Genomic DNA, 22,769 nt, shown 5'->3' with positions numbered 1-22,769 from the left:
AGGTATAATGTAGTTTTTGAAATTGGAGAAAAGGAAATTATAGATAATTTTTTCAAAGATTTTACTAATGACAGATAGTTTAGATATAGGACGGTAATTCTCAATAAGATTCTTATCACCTTTTTTAAAAATAGGGGTGATGTAAGATAATTTCCAATAGTCAGGAAATTTACCGTTCGACATAGAAAGATTGAAAAGGATTGTTATGGGAAGAGATAATGGGACAGCACATTTAACAAGGAAAAAAGAAGGCAAACCATCACAACCCGCACCAAGATTAACATTGAGAGAGTTGATGTGACTGAGTACAGTAGATAAGTCAAAATGAAAAGTAGATAAGTTACAAGAAGAAGTATCTGTATTAGAGATAGAAAGGTTAATGGTAGAATCACTATTGAAAGTGGAGTCAAAATAGTCAGCAAAAATGGTACAGATTTCAGAACCATGTGAAGCCGACTTATTTCCATAATACATTACGGAAGGATATGAAGAGGAGGTATTTTTTTTTGAATTTATATATGACCAAAATGATTTGGGATTAGTTTTAATATTATTTTGAATAAGAGAAATATAATTTCTAAAGCAGATTAAAGAATATTTTTTAATTCGAGCTCTTAATAGTGAAAAACTTTGATAATCTAAGGGATTTGAATAAATTTTAAATTTTTTATGGAATTTGTTTTTTTCTTTTATTATTTTAATAAGAGACGATGTAAACCAAGGGGGATATTTGGTACGCTTAGATTTAAGAGTAAAAGGGACGTGGCATTCAATAATATTTTGTAAGGTATCGTAAAATTTTTTACAAGCTAAATCAATATTTAAATTGGACAAAAGTGAATTCCAATTGATATCGCTTAAAATTGGAATAATTGTAGCATAGTCAGCTTTTCTAAAGAGGAAAGTTTTATTATAATTATAATTCAAGGGTGAAGATTTGTTGTAAATTATTGAGATGCAAAAGGATAAATGATGAGAATCTTCATGGATTAGCGTAGAGTCAGCACGAGAAATATATAAGGGGAAACTACTAATAGCTAGGTCAAGAATACGATTATTAGTATTTGACAAATAATTGTATTGATAAAGTTTATTATAAGATAAGAATTGAGTAAAGGAAAGGGAAGAAAAATTAATACAATTGGAAGGAAATAGATGCAGATTTGAGTCGTATTTTGTCCAATCAATAGTGGGAAGATTGTAATCACCGAGTAAAATGAATCGATCCTCTGGATAATTGGTTATTAGATCAGATACTTTATTTAAATGGGTAACTAATAGAGTTTGGTGAGAATTACCAGGAGGAATATAGACAGTACAGATATTTAGTTTAAAAAATTTAGTGGTAATAGTAATCCAAAGGTCTTCTGTGGAAGTTAACCAATTATTTTGAATGACAGAGGGTAGATTATTTTTCACAGCTATGATTACACCACCACCAAATATTTGGTTATGAAGAGAATAATCTCTGTCACGTCGAAACACCTGATATCTGGCATCAAAAAACTCACTATTATTGAATGAGTCATTTAGCCAAGTTTCTGATAGACAGATAATATCATAATTATTAACTAATACATTTTGAAGAAAAGAGTCAGATTTAGTTCGGAGACCTCTGACATTTTGATAATAAATGACAAGACGATTAGAAGACATTGTAAAAAAGGAAGTAGATAGAGCACGTAGTGATATAAATATAAATATCCATATGCATAAATGAAAATAGATATATGCATATAAACATACACATAACTGCATACACAGATAAAGATATGGAATTATTAAGCAAACCATCCTTGGTGATACCAGTTGAAATGCAAAGGTATACATGGACACAAATATAAAAACGAACTCGTACCTTTTTTAGTTTTATCATATATATAACGACGGTAATCTGTGTGTGTGTGGGTGTGTGTGTGGGTGTGTGTGTGTGTGTGTGGGTGTGTGTGTGTCCTAACTCTCGCCGAACATAATGAACGAATCGATAAAAATCGATTAATTCATTTTTCGACGAGACGACTTTGTCGCGACTCGAACCGATCACCCCAAATAGCCTGAATATGGGTCTAAATGAGCTAATGGTCTCGGACATCGTGCTAAATCCAATTTTTCATTTCGCCTTTTTTTTTAAACATTAACCCTCCAAATACGTACGTAGCCATACGGCAACAGTATATTCAATGGTGAAATTAAATCCCCAGCGCCCCCACTTATACCTGATTACGGTTTTTTTTTGCGCGAGTTTTGTCCCTTTGGATACGCTTAACAGTTATTGGTGTGCTACAGTGGAGGGAACAGCTACCAGAAACAAAGAGAGGAGTTACAATTTGCGGTTGAAATTTTTAACCAAAAATGGAATGTTCGAAAACGTAAGTGCATTTATTTTTAAACTTTTAAATGCCTTTCATTACTTTTATGAATACATTTATTATGTCAATGTGTAGTGCTATAAATGTACATACTTAGGTGCTTTCAAATATGTATTGTATAGCTATAATTCAATCCCAAATGCTTGCGTATCCATATGGCTACGCTAGTCTTTTCCCGTGTCAAATAATTTTGATTACTGTTCGATGTTTTTGGTGTTTTTTTGTTATATATGCACAAAATCTAACGCCAATTTTTGGGCCCATTTCAGATCTAATGAAGGTTTAACTGTTGGAGACATATTAAATTTGTTAGAAGAACCTGGGACTGACGATGACGATTTGCTCGATATGGAGATGGAGATGGAAACGGATATATTTATTTGTCCTCCCGAATCGAACGTATTGACCGATGAAGACAGTACCGAAGAAGATGATGGCGGTCTTGTAAATAATCTTAGTCGTCGTCAACTAGCTGCAAATTGCAGAAATGCGAATTAGAGAGAGACAGGTCGGAGGAAACGACAACTTTACGAGCTACGAAGCGAGTACAACACGCATATGGATTGATGGAGATTTAGATCATATATATTAAATAAATGTTTTCTTTTATGTAAATGGTTGCTTTTTATTTCTCCTTGGTCCTTCAAAGTACCTACATATATAATGATTATTTTTAAGGGTTTGTTATTGGTCAAATTGGTCAAAATTCCGATGTTTTGGGGTGTGGTATGTTTGTAACAATTCACCGAATTATTGTTTTTACTCAAACCCTTAGCTTGCAGGTATATTTTGTATCTGACAAAATATACTGATTTTATAAAAAAAATATATTGATTTTATGAAAAAAAAAAAATATGGGGTTATAAATAGACTAAGCACATAACTAAAGGCATCTTGGATTTTTTTCTTTTATTTAAAAATATTTTGGAGGGCAGGATATTCGTCTAGCGTATTGCGATCTTTTGTCGCGCGGAATTACTGACACGCCCCCTGTAACGACGAGCGTAGCCATATGGCTACATGGATTTTTACTTGAAAGCGCTTTAATTTTTTTTTTTATTATTTTTGCTTGATTAAGATGAATATTTGTCAAAGAAATATGGTTGAAATAATCTTTTATTAATGAAAAAAATCTCTCGTCTCTGGAGGGTTAATTGAAATATTCCTTCTCGCCATATAAAAATACGTAATTTTAATAATTTCATTTAGCGAAGTTTTGAACCATTTTTTTTCTTTTCATATAAAACAATTAAATATATATTTTTAATTGAAATTATTGAAATTGAAATTGAAATTAATTTATATTTTAGCGATATTTGAAAAAATAAAATCAATTCCAGGACGCCGACTCGAACCTACCCCCATCGCGCCCAGATCAATATACACTGACCAGTACACCATGATACGGATATAAAGGCTGCTCTAAATAACGTTAATATTCAATAATCGTACAGAACGTATGGACAACCAATCAAAACGGAGTCATATCTTCGGTAGTTGTCGGAAGAAGTCGGAAGTAGTCGGGTGTCATGGATCGAGTGAATCGATTTCGATTTGCAGTATCGCTCGGGGCGATAGCTAATAATAATAGAAAAAAATAGGTCTTTAAATAAATAATTGAAAACTCTCTATGGGAGTCTGCGTATTTTTAAGAATTGTAAATTATTACAAATAAAGAATTGAAAACTATCTATGAGAGTCTACGAAAATAACGGTTCCGGTTCCGGATTTTTTTTTTAGTTTTATACGAGTATATAATAATTTTATACCCATGCGATGATGTTTCATCGGGCTATTCACTAGTAATATATATCGGTCTCCGTGACGAGCCAGAATGTTAAATTACAGAAAACACAAATATCCGAAGGCAAAGATTGAAAATCGAAAGATCTTAAGTCGAAAGATCAAAAAAAAAATGGCGCATGGTAAACGGTATATACTCACGTACATACTCACTTAATTTGCGTGAGCAGGATACAACAGGAACGAGAGGAACAGGCTTTTCCTCCCGTATTAATGTGCGCGCGCAGAATACGGGAGGAAAAGCATGTTCCTCTTGTTCCTGTTGTATCCTGCTCGCACAAATTAAGTGAGTATGTACTTTTTACCATGCACCATTTTTTTTTGATCTTTCGACTTAAGATCTTTCGATTTTCGATATTTGCGTTTTCTGTCGTTTAACATTCTGTCTCGTCACGTAGACCCGTACGTGCATACATGTGTAGAGTATTTATTAAGTATGTAGTATGTATATATTCACGATTAACATCCATATACTACTTCTTGACTGAAGCTTTTCCAACGTGTATGTGTGTCGTGCGGTCAAATTAAGCTGCGACATTTAGCGAAGGGCAAAACACTTTCAAATTATAAGGGCATCCGAAAAGGCGCATTGCACATAAATCTTACTCAAAGTCCTTATTTACATCGAGCGTAGACCGTTCTGGGGACTTTTTCGGAATGGCGCCGGGGACCCATCTATCCGGGGGCCTACAGGGCCCCACCAGGTGATTTATGTCCGTAAGCCCGGGGCTTTTTAAAGTGTCCATCGTGCGATACCTGAAAAAAGCCAATAAGCCCCTATCATTTCGCGATTTCGCAATGAAAGAGACCACCGCTAAGTTAAGACCGCTATCGTGACCGCGGAAAATCTAGTTTACCTCAAAAAAAGGATAAAAAATGCCTACTCAAACCGTGTAGGCATATTTTTTATCTGTATGAGTTTAATTTGACCAGCTCCACAAAAAACTGAGGGCAAAGCTAGATATTTATTTAAATTTGTTTACATACATACATATATGAATTTTAGATCAATACCATTTTGCACTGGTGAGAGTTTTCGCCTTTTCACTTTCATTACATAAAAAATCGAAACAAGAAAGATCCACACGAACACCGACCGCATTATAATTCCAAAAGCGTCTCCTTTCATATGAGAACAAAGAATACAACCCATCCTTGAATATATCGATATATGATATCGGAAAAAATACACTGTTTCTTATAATATCCTTGCGGCACGACACCGAAGGTTCCAGGATCAAAACTTACGCAATCTTGAAAAGTTCTCGTGTATGAAACCCACAAATATTATGCATTCAATTTTGAAAATAACAAGCAAACTTCAGTAACACTATAAGGTAAAATAAAAACAGATAAACTTTCAACCATATTACACAACGTATCCTACATATTATAGATACACACTCAACGTGTACAATACTCGACTGAGAACCTTTATTATATTAAAAAAATATATATATTTTATATATGCATATGACCTCAAATATAATAGAGCACTATGTTATATTAAATTTTTGGCTGGGAGGGTTGTGGAAAAAAATATGTATAATTTTCGATATGGATGCGTGCATATCAAGACAATAAAGGACGTAATAAAAAGGAAGCTTTATCTGGACACATTATATTTTATGTGTGTCTCGCAGAACAAATTTTACGGTATGACAACCGCGCTCCAGTCCCTCCCGGCAGTGCCTCGCCCTCTTTGAAACCCTTTCAATATAAGAATGTTCCGACCCTTATCGCAGTCAGTAAAAATACATGGATATTGGAAAGTCATCAATAACGTCGGGACGTTATGCCGCGCCGTGTCGCCGGCACGTGACTCTCTCTCTATCACCGATATTTATTTTAACGTGAGAAAACGACCAATCAGAAACGCCACTGACGTAGTCACGTGACTTCATGTAGTACACTCATTGGTCACACCAGGACAAAACAAAACCCTACAATCAAGATATGAAATATAAATATCATGGTTTTTCAATGAAAATTGTATATACGCAAAATCAAGCGTATGGTGTATTGTGGGGAAGTTTTTAATAATACGTACATTGTATGTATCTCTAACATCATCACAAGAACATCTTTCCGTACTGGAAAGATACATATATATCACCACTATGAAAATACTGTTTTGAATTTTCATAAAAATTTTGTCGATGATAGTAACTAGTCTAGGTGTTGCCTTGGGGCAACCTGTAATATATAATATATCAACATGATCATCATCTATAGCCACTCACCATCCACTGCTGGATGAAGGCCTCTAGTCTCTGTTTTGCGTAACTCTCGTCCATCTCACCCCACACATTTTTCTAATTTCGTCTACCCATCTTCCCTGCAGCCTTCCTCCTACCATTTTGCATTCTCTCGGGTACAATTATAGCACTTCTTTTGTCCACCTATTATTCTAGCCACGTGGCCCGTTCATTGCCATTTCAATCTCTTTACTCTATCCGCTATGTCCCGTGTCATACTTTTTACCCACGTGTTCCTTTTCTCGTGTTTTCTTTCCTCATTATGCCGATCATACAGCATTCCATACTTCTTTGATTACATTGGAATTTGGCGTTCAATGTCCAAGTTTCACATCCATACGTTATCACTGTAAAACGCATTGATTGAATATCTTTTTTTTTCAGGCAGAGTGAATTTTTTTTAATTTTAAAACAACATTCATTGGCCCAAATGAACTCCATCCTAATTTTATACGTCTCTTTATTTCTTCTACTTTACTGCCGGATATGTCTATTACTTGACCTAAATATAAATGATTATTAACTACTTCTACTAGTCTTTTAATATCGCAAATTAATACGTATTATAATAAAGTATAGTCATACACTATCGATGTTCAGGATGGCTATGAAAATATAATAATATATTTAAAATTATCTGATTTTTCTGTAATGAATTTACATATTTATTTTATTTATTCAATCGATCATGCACACTCGTATAACAGATTGCTCCAGCGCGACGAATGTGATATACAGATTAAGAATTAATAATTTTAAATACATGTATACACACACTTATTTACATTAAACACTACATCTATGTTCATACATTGTATAGAAGTATTATCAGTATTATACAAGGTAAATACAAACAATGATAATGATCCAATATGAACAAATTTGCAACATTTATACAAATCAGCAAAAAATCAGATGCTGAATAACTCAATTTTTTGCGAGATAGAACAGGGTTGCCAATGTTAAAACTGTTAATGAAATCATATAAATTGGTATGATCGACATTGGAAAATTGCATATCCAAGGTTAGGTCAGTAGGACACACCAGGGATAGAACCCGTGAATTTAGATAACATGCTAATCATTGATTTATGCTGCTGGTTATGATTTCAATATAATAATTGGAACAGATAAGAAACACGCATCATATAATAATTTCATTAAATTTCAGAAATTTAAAATAATCTTACTATACATAAACATAAAATACTTAGCCACATATTATTGTTTTCGGTTATAATAACCTTGAGAAATTAGCTCCGACATGTTTACACCCAAATATTAACAGTATTGCGTACGTACGCTTCTCTCTTCTTGTTAATTACGAGTAATCATATTTTTTTTACCATTTGAGAGCTAATTTTGTTATACTAATGTTGAGTTCTGTGGAATATACAAATACAGATGTATTAATGAAGGTTGTGTTTATATAATGCTGACATCATATTTTCGTTATTGAAGTAAAACGCTTTGAAGATAAATTCTATGACTTTATATCATTGCAAATACTGTATATTATTGTCTTATCTTTGTCACCTACGTAGTCGATCTTGATCGATTGATACCTGGTATGAAAATATAGTACGTTCATACATGTACATATGTAGGTGCCTCTGAAGTAGAATTTCGTATGTGTGTTTTGAGTTTTTTTCAGTAGATATGTGTGTGTGCATAGTGTAGAGCTCTAGCTATGGCCCTAGACGTGATTTTTCCACGAAACTCATATTTAAGTACGTGAGGAAAATCTCTTTTCTTGCGCTGAACGCCAGTTGTGGGAAATCTTCATAGATTCACTAACGCGAATTTAATATTGTGCCGCTAGAAAAGCCACGCGTTATACTTGTTTGCCGACATCCTGTGTGTACAACCTTCAAAATGAAATTCCGTCTAAAAAAAAAAGGTTCGTCTCGACGAAAAAAATATGAAGAATTATACGCACTGAAAGAAAGTTAACAATAGCATTTTTCATCGTTGATGGTTATGAAAAAGAGGCCCAGAGAGTAAAGTTAATAAAGTATAGACAAACGGTGGCTGGGAGAAAGTGGTAATGCACGCCCTTATTACGGGTGGGGCGAAAGAATAATTTAAGCTCCTTTGTCTCTACGAAATGGCGAGTATCAGAGGCGTCTTTACGCCCTTTTCCCGAGCGGCGTTTTTCCTCATTTTTTCTTGTTTGCGGTAATACCCTTAACCCTAAATTTGTTAGCGTTGCGCGGATGTTAAAAGGTTTTTGCCTTATAAGCTCCATAAAGCGAGGGGGAGGATTCCGCGAGTCCCTCCAGTGATATTCTCAACAGGAAGGCTAATGTTTTTATGAATGGCACTGTTCATTTTTATTCAAATGCCAAATTGCTCTGCCCTCCTACACTCCTAGCCACCTCCCACCCCGTCCAACAGTCCCTACCGGCTCGGAAAAGTTGCCGGAAAAATCGCTTTATAAGCCTCGTCAAGTTGCGCAGTCGGGGAGGCGTTTAACTCGAACTGATGTTTCATTTCCGCAAAACGACTTAAAAGAGTACCTAATAAATAATTTTAACCGATCATTTTCCGAAGTATTTAAAAAACACGAATTAAAAGATTATTCTACAATGAACAAATGAATAATGTTCTTTGTTAAAAAAAAGAACATGGGAATTCAATGGTTAGCGTGATTGCTTTTACTCAATACCAACACGTACATTTTGTACTAGAATATGTACATATGTACATTTATTTATTTATTTATTTATTTAAAGTTTGGACCGTTGTAGCATTACAGGAATTCCTAATGCGCCACAATGGTCAAAAATATAACAGAAAAGACAAGAAACAAAATAATAAATTAGACATAACAAAAAAAAAACATATATATGTATATACACAAACAACTAAAAATAATAATTATTATTATTATATATCGTTTATCGTCTTGAATTCATTCTATGTTTACAAGGTTTTTGTATTTCGTAATATTCATTCTCGATTATGATTTTCAAGTTATGAATTCTATAAGTCCTCACCAGATAGAGTTTCAAAATTTGTCATCCGGACTGACCGAAACCAATCACGACAAGCAAATAATACACCACCACCACGTCGATCTACTCTATCGCGACGATGCAGCCTCCAGGAAGAATCAAAAAGTTCAGCATCAAAAAATGATGAAGTCAACCATGTTTCCGTTAGTGCTACCATATCATCACAAATATGTAGTAGAAACGGCTGAATTAAACGCAGTCAGCTTTGTCCTGAGACCTCGTGCATTTTGGTAATAAATTACCAATTTTCGGTCTCCCAGTTTGGCGCGTGACTTTCTTTGAGACAAGAAATGGCAGTTTTGATTGAGCCAACGGAGGTTGAGCCAATGGAGACGAAACGGAAGAGGAAGCAGAAGAAGAAGCCAACACAGTCACAACAGAATCACGACTATCAGGACCATTTGAGCAGGCAGATGTAGGAGAAGAGGCAAACATCGACGTCACTGCGACCGTTTCCATAGAAGATTCACTAATACTTGCAGACGTAGTTTTAATATCAGGCTTCAAACATCTAGCAGCTCCCGTACAAACATCAGCAAATGAAACACTTGGGCGCAGCTCTAATGATGAAACAACGTCAGTGGCAGACATAGAAGTAGTATTAGTATTCGATTTTTTATTCTTAATGCTCATTCCCCAATCTTTAAATCTACCAAAATGAACACCAGCAGGCCAAGAACCAGCAGAAAATAACAGGCCAGCGACAGAAGCAGGAACAGATACCTTAAAGGATGTATAAGATCCTCGTGCATTAAGAGGGGAAACCACAATGCCATCCTTTAATCCACAGATGGCACTAACGTGAGTCAAAACCTCGTCACACGAAGTGTCCAATGAGAGCTTCCATATATGTATATTGACATTCCTTTTGACGGAAACAATAATTCCGGAAGCTGCTGTTCCCACCTCAAATTTACGTCTAAGTGGAGGTTGTTCAGCCGAAGGTCGGTCAGGTAATGCGGGTTGTCCAGGTTTTTCATGATTAATTCGCAGACCAGATTTACGTCTATTTCTTTTCTTTTTGCCCATCTTCACGGCTGCATCAGCAACGAGAGAAACAGAAGGAGAAGGCACAACACTTCTAATAAGTACAGGAGAATTCAAGCCTCGTATTAACTGCTCTAAGGATGAAAATCTTTTCTCAATACGATCAATTGCATTGACACATAGTTCACGCCACATGTTACAACAATCGCCCATTGTAAAAATTCATATATACGAGCTAGCTGAATCAGCATTAAATGACAAAAAAATATTACAATATTATCCTAAGATTAACCTCCCAGCGGTTAACAATAATATCTGAGAGATACTCTGAGAAATAACTCCAAAAATATATTTACTTCAAAATAATTAGAGGATCCTTGTTTTAAAATATAATGGCTAACATTTGAAATAGTCTATCAATGAATTAGCTATTTCTATTTTATAACCCAAACCATTTTAAAAATAAACTTGATTCCCTTAAAATAAATGTTTTTTTTAGTTCTCCCTATTCCATTTTATCTTTGGTATTTTCTATTATTTTTTTACAATCTTATTTTTCTCTATTTTGAGTTATTTATATTTCCTATTGTTTTGTTATCTTATTTAATATTTATACTTTTTGTATAATAATATAGTAACAAACCTTTTGGGTCCATCGGTTATGCCGACTTTCCCAAGTACTCTTCAACATATGCATAAATTAATTAAATAATCTTTGTACATATACATACATACAAACATAAATATGCAGAACAAAAGATAGAAGATGATATTTAAATAAAAAAAATTGAAATCTTGTTTGGTAGTTATTAAGTCGGTTTAATTGAAAAATTTAATCACAAAATCCATTCAACTAAGCAAAATAGTTTTCCCCATCTAATTTTTGATTAGTTCCAGTCCATCGAATATGAAAAAAAGCTTACGAAATACATTTATTATGCCGGCCACACACCATCAAATCTATTGTCAAGTTTGTATGATACGAAAAATTGGATCAAGTATACTTGAAGGCTGACAATTTGCATGAGAAATGTAAATTAATAACCACACAAATATCATGCAAACTTGACCATAGACTTGGTGTGTGCCGGCTGTAAAATCCAACTACAATATACGTAATATGGGTTCAAGTAAATTATAGCTTCAATGGGTGAAGCCAAGCAATACAATAATAAAATAAAATTCCAAATAATTCTAGAACAATAGAATGTGCCGAGTGAGGAATAAAAGGGTTGAAACAACTTCGATATAACAATCAGAAACGTCGGCGTTGCTCAAGATTAAGTGTTTTCTGTGCGAGTTTTTTTTTTTGCAGACTTTGAGACAAATGGAAGCTTTTCGGACACTTCTGTGAACGAAGCTACTTTTTCCGCTTTTTTAGCGATTTCCCTCACTAGATGGTCTCCTTTAGTATGGGCGAGTGGCCGCCATATCGGCCAACGTAGAAATCCCATTTATCGAACAAAAAACTTCGCCGAGAAGCGATTTTAACATTTTTGTTCGCATATTTCACACGTACGTATGTACGTTCACGTGTCGTATACGCTCTGTATGACAGCATGTATATTTTTTCCACGGCATAATATATTCGTAAAACCACCCCAATTGATTTACACACACGGCTCGCTCCCTCTCTTTCGAGCCCTAATTTGGACATGCCACATAACGAAAACTGTGATCAAATGCGTGTTTTCGCCGTTAAAAAAATCACCCCACTCGCATACGAAATATTCATGTAAATTTATTCATATTTCCGTATAATCAAAAAAAAAAATGATATAATTTTTACGCGTTTCTAATAAATAAGGCGAAATATGTGGCAAAAGTGTCCCGGCGTCATTATTATTGTATAAACGTATTAATGGGGTTGTTTCCCATGTAAGCATTAACCCAATTTAAACACATTCTATGCATGCATTAAATGTCTTTATTGCGGGCGAGAAAATGTATGTGCTTCGGCGGGTTTATCTGATTTTTCAACGTTGTTTTAAATTAGCCACTAACTTACCCAGCACGATATAAATAAGTACACTCAACCGTAAACGTCTTCTCAAAATACTTTTCATACACAATATTATATATTTACTTATCACACACGGAATGAGTACAATATTAAAAATCAATTAAGAACCACGACCCTTCGTGAAACCCATACCCCAAAACAACGTGTCTAAATATTTCCGACATTTATGTTAATTTTATTAAGAGCCTTTATACTTTTATATGTACAGGTCGTTACGAAAAGCACTCCATATTTTAATTTACCATCATTAGCCATTGCTATATTAATATTTATACAGAACGCTGATGGTGTATCGGTTAAAAGCACAGGAGCCAAGTACCAGAGCGGTGAAAATTGAGACGTAGGGTTGTAAGAGAGGGTTGAGGTGATTATACCACCACCCCTCGAGCAACGGTGCAACAACACTTCATTATAATAATTGTTATTTACCTCGCGTTGCTCTCACCCACTTCCCACCCCCTAATACTCCATCATTGGCCATGGTCATGTGATTGAGGTTGGCGTGACCCCTCGGGGGTACCAACGACAGTCACGAAACTGTACGCGGACGTTGTTAATTCGAAGGGTAGGGGTTGGGTGGCGGAAGGGTGTCCTTCCTGGTCAGGATGGTCACGTTTCGTCGGGAATTCAGTTTAATGATGATGGAACGGTGCTGTGTCGAAATCATTGGCGCGTAAGTTGCTTATACTATGAAATATGCAACGTAAGTATGATTTGGTTAATTAAAAATCACCACCCCATTTGAGGCAGCTGATTCATTACATTCTTAAATTTATTTTATCAAAAGAATTTCTGATAAATTAAACATGCCCAACATGGTGACTTTTCATTCCCATATTGTTACAATACGATTATTGAGCATTAAACAATTCAACATATATTTTGCTTTATATACATATGTATACATATACGTATCAATAGATAAAGCATTGTATTAAAAGTCAAACCATCAAATATTATTAATTTTTAAAAGATGCGTAAATTTAAATAACACATACAAATTATTATTGTTCTTCGGTATGAAACTCGGTTCTTAAATTTAGATTCGGCGTTCGGCGTTCGCTCGAGTCGCACGTCGCACTGTGCTGTGTTTTGAACAAAATTACAACTACTTCTACCATGGAGGATATTATATCTTTGAGCCGGACGATACTTGCTGACCTTTCAAAGAAGGGTTCTGGTGCCAATGTCCTTACCAGGGACAGGGTGCAATTTATCAGCGCCTCCATTAACAGTATAGTATCTATCGCACGCGTCGCTTTTGACAGTCTGGCCTCGCTGAAACAGTCTGTGGAGTTCCTCCAGACTGTCCACTCAGATATCGGCGAAATTAGGAGGATGATGTGTTGTCCTTCTCCGGCGGCAATCCTGGCTCCAGCTGTTTCTGGCGTACCTACGACTCTGCAATCGGGTGAGGTAACATTACATGTACTCTCCACTTCGACAACACACACGGAATGCAACAATACCACTGTGTGTAAACAAACACCTGTCAGTGGCCAGTACGACGTTTCAGCGGTATCCTCTGCCGCTTCACCTCCGCATTCTTCAGCTTCAACTTCACTTGCATCTGCTTCAGCTTCAGCATCTACTCCTGGTTGTGCTACTGTTTCTGCTTCTCCTGTTTCTGTTTCTGCTTCTCCTCCTTCTCCTATAAAACCCACGAAATCTTACAGTCAAGTCGCAGCGCTATCTTCTTCTTCTTCACATCTGCCATCTTCAGCTTCAGCTACACTTACATCAGCTTCTGCTCCAGCATCTGCTTGTGTTCCTGTTTATTGTGCTCCTGCTTCTGCTTCTACACCTGATAATATTCTACAGAACACCGCACTATCTTCGTCTCCAGGAACATCATCTCTTCCTTTTCGACAATTCTTTACTGGTACCGGTTCTACTAGCAACCTATTATTGCCAGCACAACATAGGAAGTTTGTTCATGTTCTTTATCTTCACAAGGACACCACCATTGACTCATTAACTAATTATGTTAAGATGAAATTGCCATCCAGTGATGCTATAGCTGTAAAATTAAACTCGAAGGGTCCTAAAGCTTACTCTTCTTTCAAATTATCTGTCATCGAAGCTGTCTATACTAGTGTTTTGAATCCGGACTTTTGGCCCGCTGGTATAGCTTTCAACCCATGGAAATTTCGTCGGAGCCCGGCACCCTATAACAAATAGGGTGCGCAAGATTCGCAAGATGACGATGCTGTACCAGAATGTTAGGGGTCTTAACTCCAAAACTGTTGATTGCCTTTCTTCTGTTCTGGTACAGCATCATGACTTCATTGCACTTACGGAGACTTGGCTAAATGAATCTGTTTGCGACTTCGAGATATTCGATGATAGATACTTAGTTTTCAGAAGAGATAGGGCCAGCAGAGGAGGTGGTGTTTTACTGGCTGTTCGTGCCGATCGTGTGCGGTCTGCTCAACAAATTCACCGTCTTCAATCAGTTGGTGAACATCTTTGGGTTCGAGTTGATCTTCCGCGGTGTTCCATCTATATTTGTGTAGTATATTTTCCTCCAAATCAAAACGATAAGATCTCTGAAGTTTTTTTTAATAAATTACAAGAGGAATTTAACTTTCTAAAGAGTAAAAATATTTTGATTGTAGGGGACTTTAACACTGTTACTTTGAAGAATGTAAGCATGGAACTGTCGCATATGTGCAATCTTTTTAATTTATCAGATTTGAATAATGTATGCAATGTTTATGGCGGAAAACTTGACTTGGTGTTGTCCAATATTATTTGCAATTCCAGTAGAAGTCCCTGTTTTATTGTTCCTGAGGATAAGTTTCACCCTACGCTCAGTATTGATTTTGATGCTACATGTTCCCATTTAATGTTAAATGATTCTGGGCACAATAGTAATCGTAATTGTAATTCTGTTAATCATGATTTTTATGGTTGGAAATTTAATAATGTTGACTTTGCTGGCCTGAATTCTGTTTTGTTGGAATCGGAGTGGATTGATCTTTTCGAGTGCTTGGATGTGAATGCTGCTGTCGAGATATTTAATAGGATTGTGCATTCTTCTTTTAACAAATGCTTTAACAAAAAATTTCCTAAATCCAGAAGAATTTTTCCTAGTTGGTTCTCAGCTGAATTAATCGTAGTCATCAGTCGTAAATGTTACTTGCACAAACGCTGGAAGTTCACTAAGGACTCACATGATTACGTTGAATTCTGTCAGTTGCGTTCTCATTCCAAAAAATTGATCTCAATTTGTCACGCTGACTTCATTAAGAAATGTGAAGATTCCATTTCCATAAACCCAAAATTATTTTGGAACTTTATAAATTCTAAACATAATAACAATTCGAATTTGACAATGATGTTCAATGGTGATGAGTCGTTCTCAGGTTCGAAAGATATCGCTAAGGGTTTTGCTGAGCATTTTAAATCTGCATTTGTAGACTCATTCACTCAATCTTCAAATAATAAGTTTCAAATAAGTCATTCCTTCATTCTGTCAGTATTTGAATTTAATATCAGTGATATGGAGTATGGGTTCCAGAAGCTGAAACCTAATAGATCTTTTGGTCCTGACTTTATTCCCGATTTTGTTTTAAAGGGATGCAAGTCCAGTTTGTTATATCCCTTGCTTCATATCTATAATTTATCACTGAAATATTCTCTGTTCCCTGACTCTTGGAAATGCACCAAAGTCACTCCAATTCACAAAAATGACGATAAATCTTTTATTAATAATTACAGACCAATAGCCATTGTTTCGGCTCCAGCCAAATTATTCGAAATAATTTTGCAGAGATTACTTTATAACCATTGCAGTCGGTTTATCATAGACCAACAGCATGGTTTTCGTTCAGCACGCTCTACGACTACTAATCTTTTGTCTTTCACAAACTTCATTACTAAATCGCTAGATGCAGGGCATCAAGTTGATGTGATCTATACCGATTTTGCTAAAGCTTTTGATAAGGTTGATCATTCAATACTTATTAAGAAATTGGCCAATTTTGGTCTATCGGATAATCTTACTGATTTTTTTACTTCTTATTTAAGTAATCGTCGTCAGTTTGTTTGTTTTGATGGCCATTTCTCTGATGTATACCTCACATCTTCTGGCGTGCCCCAAGGCTCTAATTTGGGACCTTTACTGTTTCTAATATATGTGAATGATATTGGCTCGGTACTTTCAGATTCAAATTTTTTACTATATGCTGATGACCTCAAGTTATTCATGAAAATTGATAGTGTTTCTGACTGTGAGGTCCTTCAGAGTAATTTGAACTCTTTATGGTGCTGGGCGACTAATAATCATTTACCTCTTAGCGTTAGTAAATGCAATATTATGTCTTTTTCTCGGTCTTCTAACCCCACCTTATATCAGTATAATCTTGGTGGAACTCCACTGTGTAGAACATTATCCAAAAAAGACCTTGGCGTTACGTTTGAGAGCAGATGGAAGTTTGGTATCCATATTTCCAATATGTGCAATAAAGCTTCAAAGATGCTGGGTTTCGTTTTACGTAATGCTCACAATTTCAATAATTTAAGAGTTTTGCGTCTTCTTTATAACGCATTGGTCCGAAGCATTTTGGAATCTGATGCCATTATATGGAGTCCCAGTGAATTAACTCACTCTCTAAAAATTGAAAGAGTTCAAAGGAAGTTCCTCCGCTATCTATATATGAGGGAGTTTGGATACTACCCTCAACTGTTTCCTAGTGCTTTTGTGCAAGGTTCTGTTGGCTATACTTCCCTATCTCATCGGCGGGATATGCATCTTGTGTGTCATTTCTTCAAATTATTAAGAGGTGATATTTACAACCCAACTATATTGGAAGAAATGAAATTTTGGGTTCCATCTCGCCTCATTGATTATCGATTGCGTCCATTGTTCCAAACTATTAAAGCAAGAACTAATGTTCTTGCTTTTTCACCAATCGCTCGAGTCTTACGCTGCTTGAATTTGGTCAGCAATCACATTGATATTTTCAATATTTCACCGGATAATCTATCCGTATTTTTACTGTTTTTTACTTTTAATTCAATTTAAACTATTTATATATGTGTTTTTTTTTTTGTGTATTATTTTCATTTTTGATTTTTCAATTTATTAATTCTCAATTTTTCAATTTTTAATTTTTATGTACAATTTTTTAAATGTTTTATTTTATTTGTTTTTCTATTATTGTTGTTTTATTTTTTCTTATGTATTTGATCTTTTATGTATTGTCTGGCCACAGTGTCATATTGGGGTGACCTGTAAAGACTCTGTGGTATACTTGTATATTAAAATAAATAAATAAATAAATAAATAAATATCATCGTCTGATACATAATAAATACATATAAACTAGACGGTTTTGTCCTTTCGGGAAAAGTTTGTTTAGGGATGGATATAAATGAAATAAGCTTATGTATATTACATATGTATAGACAACAACATTATATATTAATAGATACCTTTTCTTTTTATTTTTCCGAAGTGGAAAATGTGACCAATATTGTATAAATAAATAACCTATAAATAAAAATAGCCCAAAATATAAAATTCCTAAAAGATACATATGAGTTTGCACGAAAGTAGGTCACCTAATAAATTTTCTGTACAATGAACACACACAATGTATCAATTTTAATGTTAACAAACATATTTAAAAAAAAAATGATGATGGATATAATATGTAAATAAATATCTTGTTGACCCATGAGTAATATATCCCATGACCCATGAGACACACTTTGTATGTATGTATATATGTAAGTTTTGGTTCGTAGAATCCGTGACGTTATCGAACAAATGAATGTTTGTATGACAACGATATCAATATCGTTTTCGATTCCTTTTTCAGTTCCGGATCCAGATTCCTTTTTCAGTTCTGGTTCCCGATTCCTTATTCAGTTCCGAATCAGGATTCCGTTTCAGTTCCGGATCCCGATTCTTTTTTCAGTACCGGTGCCAGATTCCTTTTTCAGTTCCGGTTCCGGAATTATTTTTCAATTATTATATTATTTTTTTCGATTCAAATAAATTTAATAAAAAAAAACAAATGACTGTTTACTATTAGATTAGCCATGTTTAAGCGGTTTATATTACATATACCGAGCAAAGCTGGGTAAAACCACTAGTACATAACAATTATGTACTAATAATTGAAATTACTTGATATGTATAGTACACCTATCTGTTAGAAAAGTGTGCATGATTGTTTGAATAAAGTAAAAATAAAAATAAAAATAAAATAAAATACGATAAGCCTTCTTTATTTACGCTTTTTTTTGTGCAAAAGCCTCGCCTTACAATCGGGCCAATTCAGAATTCGGCTATTTAGTATTAAATGACGCTATTCGAAATACGAGCTGCTTCTATGTAAATGTACGTAATTCGATTACGATTATGACAGCTTCGAGTAAAATTTATATTGTATAAATCGAGCAAACTGGTCATATTTCAAACGCCTTCCTCTTGCCGCGAGGGTTAAAATTAACCAGTTTTATAGCCACATATTGTTATTTACCGGTAAAGGGTTAATTTGTGCAAACACGAATCGTCCGCCAACATCGGCCACGCATCATCACGCGCGGTGATTATCCTCACGTGATACCGACGGGCAAAAATATGTTTAAGGCGCCTCGCCGGGAAAACCCGCATAAAGCATCCCCTTATGAGCGGCGGGCTGGGGGTGATTTGAGCCCCAGCCTCCCCCAACCCAACCCATCGGCACGGCAATCAACATTTCATATCGCGGATATCTAAACGGCGCCGTAGCCCGCGGACCTGACATTAAACGTCCCTCACCAGCGACCGGCGGCAAACTGCCATGTCATAAAGGAATATTTTCATAGCAATATCAAAACGACCCGAGCTTTTTCAGGGAGCTTTTTAATAGAGGAACGTTTTACGATCCCCCCCCTGCCTCTCCCACCCCATCGCCCGCTTTCACCCCTGCCGAAAAGCCCAGATTCGAAAAGTGCCGTCGCGGATTAATTTAAATTCGCCCGTTCGTCGAATGGGCGGCTATGGGGAGGTCGGGTCCATCAAAAGCTCCGTAATCAGCGGCAGATCTGCCAAAGCTTTTTACTTTCTCCGGCTTCGGTTAATGTCTTTATCAGGGGCTCTCCCGTCTCGGGTTACATTACGCCTAATGAGAACTATTCAATCTTCCTATCAGCGAAATTAATCTGGAAACGTTTCGCAAATGTATAATACCGGGGCGGGCGCGTGATTTAGCGCACTTCGCGCACAATTGCGTCACAATGTTACGCAAAACGTCACATTACGCTACGTTCAATAACGTTTTATTAGACGGAGGTGCCGTAACCGTAAGGCTCCTGCAAAGCTTTTCGCACAAGGAACGAGCGAATTGGACTTACTACTACTACATATTATTAGGTCAATATACGAATAAGTTTGAATGAATGTACATATGTATGTATGTAAATATTTGCAAAATAATGGTTTTATTATTTATTCATAATTAAATAGCAAATTGTTAATGAATTATTTCACAATTAACAATTTTAAACTAAAACTAACAACTTCAATATTACATAGTTGGCAAAATTAACAAAACTATAATGTGTAACCCTAAAATAATATAATATAATTCCAAACACAGCATGTATTTAAACTTACATATGTAATTACGTCATCTTCCACAGAGGTATCCATTAACACCCCTAAAGAAAGCACCAATGTTACTAGCACCTCTAATGCTCTCAGAAGGGGCATTGTATATTTGAACACCTGTGTGGAAACCAACTCCTGCAGTTTTTGCTTTATTAACTGTACCCTAATTAATTTATTCCTATTTCTAGTTTTATAATTATGTATATCTCTGTTCCTAACTATATGATTATTAAAATATTTGGGTAAGAGATCTTTTCTAGCTTATATACAGATTTTAGAGTGCTTAATTTTAGACTATTTCTAATATCCAACCATTTCAATTAATCTAACATTCTTACGTTTCCTCATATTCAAAATTGCACGCATTGCTCTATTCTGCCCTTTCTGCAGTTTATCAATATATAATCCACTAAATAGATTAAGCACTGTAGCGCAATCAATATACAGTATGAGTCCGTATAATACAATTATATATTAATATTTTACTTTTTATTCCTATTAAATTTCTTAACTTACAAAGAACACCATCTTTTTTTGCCATTTTTATAATAATATTTCTTTTAATAATATAATATTATCTTGGGAATTTAATTTACAATAGCAACTTTTAGCAGTGAATTTATTATACATATACCTACTGTTTTTATGAATAAGTAGTATATATTGAAATTTATCTAGACTCGTTTGCCCAACTTTTTCGGTGTATTTCTTCGTCGAGTTTGTATATACATATGTACAATTCTAGCAATTTTTTTATTCACCTTTTATTTGCCTTCTAGCAATGTGACTCGCCCATTTCCATTTTAATCTTTTCATCTCTCCACTATATCCACTACCCTTAACTACACATTTCTCACCCACGTATTCCGCTTCCCATATTTTCTCGTATTGCCGAGCATGCAGTTTTACATACTTCTTTGACTATGTTTCTTAATAACAAAATATTGATTATTATTGCTTATCCAAAATTAGTGCCTCTAAATATCACACATAACATCGTTGTAAAATCTTTTTTTGAGTTTTTTAATGACAGTAATATTTCTCAAATGCGAATTTATATTACGTCGTCAAAATCCATATTTGAAATTAAAATATAATACATGGCTACGACTGAAATCATAATTCACTATAATTTTTTTTAAAAAGACTAAAATATCTACCTTTATAAATCTTTCATGATTTCACGATTTCATAAAAGTAATTTAAGTAAATGCAAACCACCCCCATGTTTTTTTGCACTTCATTCTTTTGCATACTAAAATATCTAAATACAATTTAATTTTCCAACGAAAATCTATTTGAGAAAGGCTTTTGATCTTAATTGCTGTAAAAATACCAACTCAAAGTTCTCAAGACGCTTAATGGAAGGGTAAAAACGCAGCCGGTGCACAGAGTGATGCACTTTCGCATGCGTTTTATTTCCTTTCAGATAGGTACTTGCTTGACACATTACCAGCACTTAAGAAAATAGCTGACATGAAATTTAATCATAAACTGCGATATAAAATCTTAAGACATTTTCCCAGATGATTTATACTGTATATACATTGTTTTATTCACAATATTTTATTTTATCACTGTAACTGTGGCTAATCATTCAATCGTAACAACATAATAATAATATAATAGCATAATAATATAGCATAACATCAAAATAATCATAACTTCATAATAATAATAACAATCATTCACATTTATAATTGATAAAATCAACCACTGGCGTTGCTCAATAACGACTCAACCAGATTAGCACAGTTTACATACATTGAAGAGGTTAATTTCACCAGGAACGTGGTTGAACAGATATATCGCCCTAGATATAGGATATATTGACACAGCAGAAACAAAAAAATCACGATTCCTCAGGTCCCTGAACTTACTAGGTGCATAAAACCTTAATTCATTACGAACCTGAGGATTGTGTACTATCCCATTTAATAGCTTAAAAAATTGCTTTCCCAAAAACATAACACGACGAGACTCCAATGAGTTGAAGCCTAACGCCCCTAATAGGAATGCACTAGGATATAGCCAAGGATAATAACCATCATGTAAAAAAAATATCTGAGATACCATTTTTGGATATATGTATGTATGTACGTACATATATCGACTTCTTCGTGAGCTTCTACGATCGGTTCTCGTTTGCACGGAACAAATGCATTTTTAATCGGATTGTAGGTGCACTGTGACCGCAATAAATACCGTAAAAGTTTGTAAACAAAGCTATCAGACGTAACGTATGCTGAACCATTAGTCGGTGGTCGTGGGTAATAAACGTTTTTATGTTAATTGCATGCGCCAAGCTCATTGCATTCTTGCAACACACCGACCACCACCCTCGGTAAAAACGTCCATATGTACTTATATTATACACGTGTGCATTTATTGCGATCATTGTCGGGCCATTCGTCCAAGGCTGTCAAACACACGATGAAAATCACGCCATTGTTGAACCACTTTTTACGACCATGCACTCGCCATAACCGTAGCACTGCGCTCAGTCGTAAAACTGAGATGCGTTCAAGTTAACTAGAAAATTTTATATCAAAAAATCAGAGTCACCACTCGAATTTGGCACTATGGAAGACTACTACTTTCGGGTGAAAATTTGCCGTAAAACTTTTATTATAATATTGTGTCATAAGCCGAAATAGGACACCCGAAAGGTATCATATAAGATATCTTTCATTGAGATTATAGTCA

At 35.1% G+C, this 22,769-nt stretch overlaps 1 protein-coding gene across 1 annotated transcript; it reads left to right on the top strand.

Moving 5' to 3' along the window:
- The first annotated feature begins 14,657 nt into the window (after window positions 1–14,657).
- Window positions 14,658–19,852, top strand: LOC143912379 (uncharacterized). Its single transcript, XM_077431659.1, has 4 exons — window positions 14,658–14,916; window positions 15,076–15,714; window positions 15,826–16,050; window positions 19,740–19,852. Exons 1-4 carry the CDS (start codon window positions 14,658–14,660, stop codon window positions 19,850–19,852), a joined length of 1,236 nt encoding a protein of 411 aa, XP_077287785.1.
- The last annotated feature ends 2,917 nt before the right edge of the window (window positions 19,853–22,769 follow it).

The sequence above is a fragment of the Arctopsyche grandis genome, chromosome 5 (assembly GCF_051622035.1).
Source record: "Arctopsyche grandis isolate Sample6627 chromosome 5, ASM5162203v2, whole genome shotgun sequence".
In the NCBI taxonomy this organism is placed as follows: domain Eukaryota; kingdom Metazoa; phylum Arthropoda; class Insecta; order Trichoptera; family Hydropsychidae; genus Arctopsyche; species Arctopsyche grandis.
This window is presented reverse-complemented; position numbering and strand designations above follow the sequence as displayed.

Excerpts from the sequence above, each read along its gene's own strand:
- LOC143912379 (XM_077431659.1), top strand. The coding sequence starts at position 14,658 with ATGACGATGCTGTACCAGAATGTTAGGGGTCTTAACTCCAAAACTGTT. Across the intron at positions 15,715-15,825 it reads CGCTGACTTCATTAAGAAAT|GTTCGAAAGATATCGCTAAG; the intron begins GTGAAGATTCCA and ends AGTCGTTCTCAG. Across the intron at positions 16,051-19,739 it reads TTTAAAGGGATGCAAGTCCA|ACGGAGGTGCCGTAACCGTA; the intron begins GTTTGTTATATC and ends ACGTTTTATTAG.